Here is a 12,723-nt window from a genome sequence, read left to right on the forward strand (position 1 = left end):
CCATGCCTCTCTCTCTCTCTCTCTCTCTCTCTCTCTCCTTGCAGAGGTCTTCACATAACTCATTCATACAGGTGTAATTTTAGCTTTGCATGGATTTTCAGTATTTCCAGTAGGGATACTTTCTGACGCACTTTCTTCTTGTCTGCACTTGAGCAAAGTTGACTAAGCACGCACTTTTGTTGCTGTGAAGATCTCATCAATGCAGGTGACATGGATGCAAATATATCATTTACTGAAGTTATTAGAATATTCAGCACCCTAACAAACCTATTCAACTGCATCAAAAACTGTAGGTAAAAAGGGTTCCAAATACATACTACATATCCACTGTTAAACAAAACAGACACGCATGTCCTGCATACAAAAGCTGCGATGAAAGGACTTCAAACGCTACTGTAACTCTTTTCAAATGCGACCACGCCGTGACTGACAAAAACGACAGGTCTTACAAGGGAAATTAGATTTCACTCTTAATTGGTAGTTTCACACCGCTATAAGATCTTCAAAAAGCGAATAGCCTGGGAACAATTCAGTCTTAATGCCATATCAGAGCCATGTAATGAGATAGAGCGGGATGGTGGGAAACAACTGAAGCAGACACTGATTTAACAGATTTTCTACTTATTAAGTAAAGTGTGGATGCACGGTAATGTGACCTTGGATAACCCATCACATTTCAAACTAACTGCAACCTGTGTGGCGTGTGATACTTACAACAAAACATGGTCCCGCTGAGGTCTTCAGACATTCCTCCAGAAGTTTCATTCGGAGTCTCTGCAGGTCTGGACTGTCCCACTCCTCTGGGTCCACGCCCCAGTACAGATCCACCACCTGACAACACACACACGTTAATGTTTCGTTAATAAGAGCAAAAAGACACATCAAATGTATTCACTTTCTCCTGCACCTCACTAAAAAGAATAATCTCACAACCACCCTCCTAAACGCACAAAATAACTGATATTCTCCTTAAAAAACACAAAAACAGGGTTATACACTTGTTTTACTGAAAGACTTTGCTGTTGCAGGAGAGTACTTAAAGATGCAATTAGAATTTTTTACAGTTATTGCAAAACCAGCACATTGTTTCATTACAACCAAATACAGGGTGGTGAGTTTGCATGCACACGCTGAAATGAAATGACTCAGTTGAGGGGGAAGAAAAGAACAAAAACAAGTCGGCAGAGAAGCCCTGTGTTTAAGGCAATATGAGGAAAACTGCTGCCAAGTTTTGGGGTTTTACAAATGGAACAAAGTATAATGAATCAAAAGGGAAACAGCTCAAATGAGGATCAGTAGGTTTAAACTCTGAAATCTCACTTGAACTAATGCCATTATTGTTTTCAACACTGACTTACACACACACACACACACACACACACACACACACACACACACACACACACACACACACACACACGCTGCTCTGTGCAGCTGAAAAGCATTACAGCACTCTGAGCATTAGAGACCAGCAGGGAGGAGTGACTGTACACACACACACACATGCCACAGAGGGGGTCTCCCTCAACACATTCATCACAAGTTTTGGCAGTTCAGACAATTCAAACTGCAAACACGCCACAGGGGGAATCTCCCACCGGAGGCGAGGAGGCTGAGGAAACACCTGTAAATGTGTGCGTGGCCGACATCCCTCTGCAGCTGGCTTGGGCTTGTCGAATGGGGACAACAAGCCCACCTACCGGCAGCTTCCTGGGTGTCTCGTATTTTTTATCCCGACATGTGGCTTATTATAAGATAAATTATTCCTGATGGCCTTTGCTGCTCGGAGGCTCAGGTTTCTGTCCCCAAAATGCATAATGTGCATGATGGCATAATTCTTTTCTTTCTCTCTCGGGGCTATTGATTCTGCTGGCTGGCCTTCCTGATGGCAGTGTTTTTAGCAGTAAAAAAGGAGAAGGTAGAGCAAGGGAATGAGGTGAAGCCACAGTGATTCAGCAGAGAGGGCTGCTGCTGTCTTCCTTCATGCTCTGTTGCTCACCAGACTAGCTAGCTCAAATGAGTTTAGCCTGGCACAATGACTGACACATCCGCAGTGTGGCAGACAACAGCAGTGACTGGCAGCCCCGCAGAACCGCTCGGCACTGAAATTGAGTGTGTGGGACTTTACTTTGACAGTCTGGGAGGTATTCGGCTCTCCCATTACTGGTGGGAGCGGCAGGAGGGCAGGAGCTACACCTCAGCTCATCTGCCTGATTGTTGTTGTGCACCTGTGAGCAGCTGTGTTACTGTGGAAGGAGAAAGCTAGATGCATATTTCTTCCACAGCCTAGGGCTGCAAATGACAAATATTTTCATTGTCAATTATTCCAATGGCGACCAACCTTCAGGCTTGTGATGCAACAAAGCTACGTGTAGTGTGTGACCCCCATTTACATGTTGCATACTCTACCTCTAGTATGAAGTGATTATTAGCAACTAATTATATTCATTAGAGCACTTAAATGAAACCCTTCAATTGAAAGTTTTTTTTCCCTAGATTAAGACATATTTTATAAAATGTCATGTTGGTATGGTGACTTTCAAACTACGTATTTTGCCCAACCAACAGTCCAAAACCCAAATATATTCGGTTTGCTATCACAACTGAAAAGGTGGCCCCCCCCCTTTTTTTTTAAGTAATCTTTTGGCCTTTTCATGCCTTTATTTGATAGAGACAGCTGAAGATTGACAGAAGGGGGGGGTAGAGAGAGAGGGGATGACACGCAGCAAAGGGCTACAGGTCGGATTTGAACCCAGGCCGCTGTAGCAACTCCGTATATGGGTCGCCAGCTCTACCAACTGAGCTAACCTGGCGCCCATGACTTAAATTATTGACTGATTATCAACATAGTTGCTGATAAACTTTGGGCTAATCAAAAAAGTAGTTCATCCTCACAATTGAGAAGCTAGAACCAGAGAATGTTTGACACTTTCTGTTAATAAGTGACTCAGCAGTACTACCAACAGAGAGGATGTGGGATTAAAAAAAAGATACAACTGACCTGATTAGGTACAGTTACTAGCCTCTTATCCATTATTCTGAACCACTTTTACTTAGAAAAAAAAACTCTCCCACACACACACGATAAGAATCCCTCACTCTGGCCTGTTGTGGAAAACTCATAGCTTAGCACATCAGTCACTGTGTATCTCTGTCACTAATCTACTTCCAACACACGTGTGGGAGACTGCAATCGGCTCTGTTGTTGACAAGTACCGGAGGGAGGGGGTATGAAGTGAGATGAGCGCGCGTTACACCCCCCCATTACAATTTCCAGGTTTCTACTGGGTTTCAGCAGGTGATTGGGAGGATGCATGGTAATTAAAAGCTAAATGAAGACATTAGTCGTATCTATTCATGTGCGTGCGTGCGTGGGAAGGATATACTGATTAAATTTGCCCAATCAACCTGCAGCGCTCCACTGGAGTACGCAGGGACGGGAGAGAACAGACAAAAATATAGAAACAGTCGAGGAATGTTTTTCCAAAAGAAGCAAGGACACTTAAATGAAGTTAAGAGGGGACGTTCTTTAACGGGGGATTAGTTAAGGAGGGTTTTTTTTAATTAAGGAGGCACAGTTAGATAGAACAGAAGACTCCTGTGAGACTGGCTTTGGCTGGTTTTCTTGTGTCTTTTTACACCCTCCTTTTCTTCCATGCCAACTTCCTCGACTTTGCTGCTCCCTCTCTCTGATTACTTTCCCTCTCCCCGACTCTTTTTCTCTCTCACTTTCCCCTAAACTATGGTCATGGGGGTGCCTTTGCTTACGTAACAGCCGGAGCAGCTTCTGCTAAGCAGCTTTCTGATGCCCTTGGAAAGGCATTTGCCCATGGCGGGTCAAGTGCAGGAGGAGCCTTTTTTCCATTTATTGAATGTTAGACTATTAGACTTTGGGATTATGCCCAAGATGCCCAGGAAGAAAGGGCATGAAATCAGGCGGGGAAAAAAGGCGGAAAAAACCCCATCAACAGAAAGACTCTCGGGCAAAAAAAAAACAACAGTAAAAATAGATACGATGCCAACATAAATATATCTTAAGCTCTCTACTGGAGGCAATTTTATCAAGAACGTGCAGTAAATCTCTAAGAATGTTTGATGAATGCAGCTTTCTTAGTGCTCGAGGAAAGTGCAGGTTTTAGCAGCAAATCCTTGGCCAAATATGAATTTTTTGCAGTTAAGCAGGGGATTTAGACTTTAATGTTAGATCTCTTAATGTTATGTTTCACTTTACTCATCTCAATGGTCCAGCCAAGCTACGATAAGAAGTCAAATTCCCCCTTCACGGGACTAAAAGAGTTGATTCAGGTTGTCAATGATGAACGCTGAGAGGAAATTTCACATGCATCCCTAGGAGAAAATCTGTCAAGCTCTGACGCACTGGGGTAATTACGGCGCAGCGTTTTAGACGTTGCAGCTCAACCATAGCAAGTTAAGGTTAAGAGCCAGTCAAACACATGAGGTAATGAGATCACATGGCTTGTGGTGACTATAATGAGGCACTAGCAGAGGAGGGCGCAGCCCATTAGTAAAACTGCTCTGGGAGATACATATTTCATGGAAATACAGTAGGAACTCTTCAGCAGGCCCTCCAGCGAAAGCAAATTTGATGGGGTTTTTTTAGAGGCTTCAGAGCTTTGGGACCAGTGTTCTTAATGTGAGTTGAGGTTTGTTTGTTTAATGGTGTCCACGCCAGATGGAGAGGCTTGAGAGCTAAATGAGAGCGGAGGGTTGGAACCACAAGGAGAAACTAATCACAAGACTATTGATGAATGCACGTCTGTGTTTCACGGAGTAGTAAACAAAGCGTAGATTTTTCAGTTCAAAAGAAGAATTCAGCTTTCTTTTTGGTTGTAAATTGCAAACACCTAAAACTTCTTCTTGCCAGCACACTCAAGCAGTATAATAACGTACAGAATAAAGTTCAATTGTTCCCATTTTTTTCTGCAACTAATGCCTGTGGGACACTCAATTGTTATGCTTTGATTGTGTAGCCAGGATACCTGCCAGACTTGATAAAATAGTCTCTTAAAATTCACTGGAACCAGCATATATATATGAAGTAGAGTCAAGCACAGCTTCTCCTTTAGTACATGTTCTCATCTCTCAGCTGCCCTATAGCTAAATTAATATAGACCTTTCTAAAGTCACCAAAAACTGTTATGTCAAAATGCAAAAAAATGCATTTTCAAATCAGTGAAAGACTTTCAGAAACTGAATATCCTGAGGCAAACAGGTTTTGTTTATTTTTTTTATTTTCGCATTTTAACCTGGCACAAACCTGACAGCTCACAAGTTAACTGTAATGGTGTAAAACCAGTGCAGACACATAGGGAATACAGTTGCTCTGAATGAGTCCATTCATTTCTTTAATCAGAGAAACACTGCCTGCAGTATATCATTTGGGTAACATCAACACTTTTTCAGCCAGTCTTAGTCAGTGTGGCCAACGGGCAGGAGAAGGCGAATGTGAGCTAAGCCTGCTCAAGGGCTAGAGGAAGTGTGGGTGAAAAAGTGTAGGTGTTACTCGATGCAACTCGTAAAGGATGTGAACTTTTTCTGAGAATTTCTCTGTCTCTATGTTTTAGTTATGGAAAAAAACCCCACTTATTTGGGTTTTTTTCCAGGTCTATTTGTTTATCAAATGTCTCATATTTTCAGAGATATCCTGTCGACATCAGATAAATTGACAGCATTGGAAATATAAAAATCATGGTGACAGTAATAAGACATCCTTTACTGTATAAATAGTTCTCCCATGAGTTATACGAACTGAAACATATTTAATTTTTGATTATTTTTGCTGATTGTCAGTATCATTCCTGTGGAGGCTGTTGGCATGTTGATATGAGACTGAATAGAGAAAAGCAGCAGTGTCAGAGCAGGACAGTGAATCGAAACAGTGTCCTGCTGCCAGGGAGTGCAAGAAACAGACTGTGGGACACAAAAAGAGAAATATGGCAGCCAGGTAAACAGATGGAAGTGTGATGAATACTTCATGCTTTGAACAGTTTCTCCCTGTGAAGTTTTTCACTCTGAGAACACAATAAAAATCTATAGTTAGACCTGAGATTTCCTTTCATAAAGTGGAGAGAGAGATGAAGTATCGCCTCTTCAACACATTTCGCGCTATTTTTCCTTTGGATTGTTTTTAAGAATTTAAGACTGAAAGCAAGCTCACAGGGAAAAGAAAAAAACTTAAAAGCCTTAAGAAGAACAGCTATAAAATGATTAGCTTTTCCATTTTAAAGTGCGTGACATATTCTAAGAGCACTGCGTCCTTTTTATGATAAAGCAAAATTGACAGCCATATTCCCGCTTCTGTTAAAAGTGCAAGCATAATAGACTACACGAGTAGGCTATTTTTTTAATCATTGTGAAATGTCGTCTCACCCATCATCTCGTCTCCCATCTTGCTGCTTGTGTTTAGAGTTGTAAAAGACGTCTGAGTGACAGCCGATGAACAGAATCTCACAACCGTAGCCAGGAAACTTTTATTATAATTGCACTCTCTGACTCTGTGTGTGTGTGTGTGTGTGTGTGTGTGTGTGTGTGTGTGTGTGTGACGGCCAGTGAGTTTGGCAACCATAGAGAGGTCCGACCACATTATTAACAGAGCTGCTTCCAGTAACCCCGAGATTCAGTTTATCTCCTGCGTGTGGGAGGAAGTGATTGTATTGTAACAAGATGATTTATGAGTCCAAGAAACGCAAGATGGGTTAAGATAATTGGAGCTGGGATTTCAAAGCAGAACCGGATGAGAAACTGACAGTCCGGCAAGTGCGCCACAATACAAACCGGACTGAGGAGTGAATGTATAGTCCAGTCCATAAGGAAGCCGCCATTACTGCAGTCAGAGGCATCTCCTTTGTGTATGTATGGGATTTTAATTTTTGCAAATGCAACTGAAAGTATCTAGACAAACTGTTTTCCCAGTTTTAATACTTGGATGTATTTTCAGCTTGATGCACCACCAAAACAAACTGAATGGGCTGTGTCGTTATCAGGTGCTCCAACAAAAAACACGCTCCGTCTTAAACCAAACTTCATAGTTTATGTGTCCTGGTTGCTGGATAAGAGATGGAGAAAGCTTCATTAAACTAGTTTGGCCTGCACGTCACAAGTGATACATCTGAAAAAGGGCCCACTAACAGGCAATAAATTCCACTTTTACAAGTTCTGGTATTAAATAATTACAAAGCAATAAATTATTGATTTATGATCTTAAGAAAAGGGCTGTGTATTGGCAATTATTTGGTGATACAACAGGCACTAATACATGTCATTTCACCCTGCAAAGCACGTTTCACACTCCTGGTCTCGCATCAGAAACACACGTCTCTCCTGAGATGATCATAACGCAGCACGTCTCACTATCCATTCAGGTGCGTCAACACAACAGGCCCCTACCTAAATTCAATTAAATCTAATTTTCCTCAGCTAAAGTGTCCCAGGTCCTGAGTCAGGCTGGGTCCAATTTCAGACTAATGTTCTCAGAGACCAAGTGAAGAGGAACTATTCGACTATGCCACCACATTGCTAGAGAGCCCAACAAATAAATCATTAATCTATATATCTGAGCGGCCAAAAACTCAATCACAGGCAGGAAATCCTTTGATCAATACCTTACCAATAACACCATATGGCTGGAGACTAGATGTTTCCACTCACTAATACCGTATCAGGGCAAGCCAAACCTCACACACACACACACACACACACCGAGGAGTAATCCAGCGTGGTTACAGACGCGCTGAAACCTTGTCTGACCCTGATCCTCATGTGTATCTTTGGCCTCACTCCTCTGTTTCCACGCTGCATTGTGTGTCTGTTTTGTGTCATCTATTAAAAAGAAGAAGAAAAAAAAGCCAGCATACAATTGAGTGATGAAAGAGAGAGGGAGAGAGAGGGCAGGAAACACAGGGACAGAAATGGTCTCTCTCGCCGCTGCTGTTCACTGACTGAATGAGGACGCAGGAGCAGCCCTCGGCCCCTGGGCTGGATTTCCGCGCCCTCTTCCTTCCTCTATCCCTCTCTCCGTCTCCCGCGATCCCTCTCCATCCTCTTAAGGGAGCGTTCTGGATGGAAACTGAGTCAAGTGAGTAGGGACCGGGGAGAATTGGGTTTCATCAGCTTGGCATATGTGTGTCAGTGTGAGCCAGCGGATGTGTGTGAGAGACGGGAGCGCACGCGTGTGTGTGTGTGTGTGTGTGTGTGTGTGTGTGTGAAAGGGAGGAGGCGGGATCACACATAAATTACAAATTAAAGCAAAAAAATAAATAAATGAATGCAACTAAAATAAGAATCAGGCTACGAGATGCAGTACGTGTGTATACATGTGTGTATATATATATAGTATACGTTTTCACACGTTGAAATGATTCACGTAATAGTGCAAGTCATTATCGAGCTCCAGTAAACTGTGGTTTTAGCCAAGGTGCCAATTCTCACATTGCATGGGTGAGGATGAGGAGTGTGTGTGATGGGGGGGTCGGATAGAGGAGGAGGAGGAGGAGGAGGAGGAGGAGGAGGGAGAGCGGAGTAAGTGAGTCATAGTATTAACTCCCAGGCCTTCTGCATAATCATTTCAGCTCACGCTTCGTCACAGCGAGCTGAATCACCAGACAGACACGTGGCCACGGATACCGGAGCCAAAACGTCTCTGCCTTCTTGCATTACCTTGTTCTTCTCTATCACACACACAGGCATCGGAGAGATTCAGGAATGTTTGTCCGGTTACCGCATCTTTGACCCTTTGACTTCATATAACTGATGCTTGTAATAACAGTGGTTTATGTTAATTCATGCAAAGCTAATCAACTGGCTGTAGGTGTAACGGCATCAGTTCTGTGGAGAAATCTGTCTGCAGTGGACTGTTTCGAACTGCGGTTTTCATCCACATCACCAGTTACACATGCCAATTGATATGTAAATTGTTTTGCAATATGCAATATGGACCAAAGCTATCACTTAAGTGTGGCTAAGCTTCAAACAAGACAGCTGTGATGGAGTGAAATGTAACAATTTCACCAAAAAATATTTAATACAAGCACATAAATCTGTCTAAAATATATTCAAAAACGGAGTCAATCCAACTTCCATTTGGACTTTGGAAGTGTGTTTTGTATGTGTGATTTTACATTGATTTGTGGTGTACAATGAAGTTTTGACACACAAAATAATCTATAATTCATTACATATGCTGTTAATGGCAGCTTAAGCCTGCTGCAAATAAGTGTGGTTTTGCTTTCTTCAAAGTACACTTTGTTTTAATACCAAACCCTGGAAACAACTGGACAATAGGCAACGTATTCCAAACACTATTGTATTAAGTCTTGTCTTAACACCTTTTTAGATGGTATGTGCTCGGAGCTGTTTATGATCCAAACATTGTTAGCATGAAATGAGAATTAGCTGCTGACACCCCGCTGACTACAGCTTTACGAAACAATTCAGGGGTCACAAGTCTCCTCATCGGCAACAAATCTCTTCAAATCCTTCCAGGAACAATCTATGGCACAAATCTCCCCCTGACTCGAGGGCTCTCCTGGATTTGTTAAACAAACAAACCTCTGATAGCAATCTTTCCATGTACACTGATGCTGATTTGCAATGCAAATGATCCTGATCAGTGGACACCACGGGGAGAATGCGGCGATTCTCCGAGAACAACAAAGGGAAAGCCCTTGCATCACGCGGCCTTATCCACATGCGTTAGATTTGTGCCAGCCTTCACCGATGGAAGCCTTATCTCTGCTGGCCTTCTGTTCGCTTAAAGGGACAGGGGCCTCTGCACTCAGCTCTGGGGGCCCCTCCAGGCACTGACGGCTGTGTAAGCCATGATGTAGATTTGGAGGCACTTAACAGTCAGTACTGGCAAACCACAGCTCCGGAAGTTACAGGTCCCTTGAGCAGGAGCACGGCAAGACAGGAAGAAAATGAATCAAAAGGTAGACAAAAAGGCAGCCAGTTACCTGGAATTCAATCCCATAGTTCTCCCTGCAGAAGTCTCGTAGTTTGGGGTAGACATGCTCTTTCAGTGCGTTCCTCTCCGCCTCCGTGTCTGCAGACAAAGGAAAAAGGACATCTTGAAGCGTGTGTACTAATGGGTACAAAAAAACAACAAAGTAAGAGTGGATACAGCGTGTAAAACATAATAAAAGCCTTATTTTAACTGCCATTTCAATTAAAGGGAGAAAATTTAAAGAAAAGTTCAGCATTATGGAAAATACGCTTAGTCACTTCCTTTCTGAGTGTTAGATGAGAGGATCGATACCGGTCTTTGTGTCGAGTACAGGGCTAGAGCCAGGGGACAATTAGCTTAGCTTGCCATAGCATAAAGACTGGACACACAGCTTGTCTGCCTCTCTCCAAAAGTTAAAAAAATACACCTGCTAGCCCCTCTAAAGCCCTCAATACTCATCGCACAGACAATGAACGTACAGTACTGATATTCTCTCTGAGAGTAAGCGAATACATGTTGAAATATTCCCTTACAAAGCAGACCAGTTTTTACCTTTTTGTAGGTCTTTGTCAGGGTTACGAGCAGACAAAATGCCACAGTTAAACCTTCTTATTCATTACCTCAACACGGGCTGTATCCTGATTGGATAACGGGGACAACAGGTGAATAACGAGAGTTGTAAATGACTTGCCCCAGATTTCTGCTTTTGTTGATTGATTTGCTCCGCTCACATTGCTGCAAAGAAGCAGAAGTCTCTTTGTTTTAACAATTTGACACTGAATTCAATATTATTTTGGGTTGTGGTGATTATTTTGATTATCAATCGATCTGCTGATCCAACAGTTCAAAACCCCCAAATATTCAGTTAACTATCTTTCTGCCAATATTACCGTAGCAACCATATCAATGTAATTGAACCAGTGCTGACACACACTGTTGGAGAATGTGGGATTTTCCAGCATTACAATGGCAGTGATCATATTGGACAGTCCGAGTGTCACAGAGTGAGTGCCCACGGCTTGTTGTGGTGTCCCACTTTCTTTCCTCCTCTCCTTCCTTTTTCACTGTCTTCCAAATGGTTACTGTAATTTATGTGGACAGGCCCAGTCTCTTTCTCCCTCTCTTTTTTCTGAAGGGTGTGTATGGATAGTTAAAAACAGAACATGCCCAACAGAGAGGCCCTGTGTGACCAAGGAGCTGATGTGCACACGAACACACATGGCGGGCGGCGCACAAACAGCCGCTAACCGTGTCATACGCACCGCGAGTGGAAGAGCCCACAAATTTGGTCTGACGTATCTTTCTCTCGTCTATCTTTAGTAAGGCTTTGGGCCGTGGCCGTGCATGTATCCGCCCACAGCTACCCGAGCAAAATGTCAAATCAAAACCAAACGGCTGTAATGTTATGCAAATGAAATAATAAATGGCAGTTGCTGCATCGGTGGAGCTCTCATCTCATTCCATCAGAGATACATTACAGCACAATAAGCGTATAATATCTCACGGTGACACGGGTGACATCATAAATAAAACAAAATAGCAGCGTTTATGGAATTTAGATTCAACTTGTTTATGTGTTTGGGAACTGCTGAAAGGTAGAAAACGAGTGCAATCCAAATCTGCATCTAGCTGTAGTGTGTCTCGATGTGACCTGACAGACTAAACTATGTTGTTGTTTGTATTGTGCTGATAACGGCAAGACGCCTCCCCCTCTCTCTCTCTCCCTCTCTTTTTTTTGTTGGATGATGATGAGTTATGGCAGCCTGACGTATGCGTGTGTGTATGTGTGTGTGTCTGTACACACCCACATGCAAAGGAACAAAGACTGGATGTTACATTCGCCCTCTTTCTCGCTGTGTGTGTCCCTCCCTCCAATTTTCCAATCTGTTTTATTTCAATAGTGCCGACCAATCTATCTTTCCCTTTTCAGATATGTCCTGTCAGCTCTCTCTTTTTTTTTCCTCTCTTCCTCCCTCATCCTTTAGGGAACTCATGGGCGGTCAGTTGAACAAAGAAGTACAGCAAAATGTTTCTGGTTATTTTCCTTCGCTTTAAACTTCCTTTTTTATGATTGTTAAGTCATTTAATGGGTGAAAAAAGTGAAAAATGCTCATCAAGATAACATCTTCATATTGCTTGTTTTGTCCAACCAACTGGCCGAAACTAAATTATTCAGTTTAAAGTGATTTGAAACAGAGAAAAACAGCAAATTACATTTGAAAACCTGCTACTGGGGATTGTTTGGCATTTACGCTTGACACCAAAATCAACAAACCATCTCAGAAATACTCAAGTATTTCTGGATGAACATGCCAAGAGCTACAGCACTATAAAGTTAGTTATACTGACGTTGCTTCAGCTGGCCCATCACTCCTCTAGATAGCGGTCACTCTACAGCTGCCCTCTCTGCCTGTCTCATCAACAAGCCTCTGAAAAAGCAATCACTCGGCGCTCATCAAGCTACGCCAACTGACACTCCAGAGGCACTTGGTATGCACAACTGCTAAGAGATCTCTGATTAAAAGAGAGAGAGAGAGAGAGAGTCAAGTTAACAAGACAAGTGTCTTTGCAAATAGAACAACGCTGTGACACAGTGGTCATCCACCTGGCCGCGTGTGAGCGCATCTGAGGTGCTTAAACGGTTGGTTCACCAGGATTTGAGATATCTGCTTCTGAAATGTCTGCCTCAAGAAGCTCTCTAGTCTCTGTTACTTTGGATAATCCACAAAACATCACTGGAAATGTGTCAATTCTTTGAGAAC

The 12,723-nt window shown here is 42.7% G+C and overlaps 1 protein-coding gene across 6 annotated transcripts in view; it reads right to left on the reverse strand.

Annotated features, from left to right (window-relative positions):
• Positions 1-12,723, reverse strand: part of LOC127379346 (NACHT and WD repeat domain-containing protein 2) — a 44,221-nt gene that overhangs the window by 22,444 nt on the left and 9,054 nt on the right. For all 6 annotated transcript variants that reach the window (XM_051428827.1, XM_051428821.1, XM_051428825.1 and 3 more), the window contains 2 exons: positions 9,972-10,060; positions 715-831 (listed from right to left, as the gene is read on the reverse strand). In XM_051428827.1, coding sequence (XP_051284787.1) covers positions 715-831; positions 9,972-10,060 — 206 coding nt within the window. The remainder of the gene's footprint in view (positions 1-714; positions 832-9,971; positions 10,061-12,723) is intronic.

The sequence above is a fragment of the Dicentrarchus labrax genome, unplaced genomic scaffold (assembly GCF_905237075.1).
Source record: "Dicentrarchus labrax unplaced genomic scaffold, dlabrax2021, whole genome shotgun sequence".
In the NCBI taxonomy this organism is placed as follows: Eukaryota; Metazoa; Chordata; class Actinopteri; family Moronidae; genus Dicentrarchus; species Dicentrarchus labrax.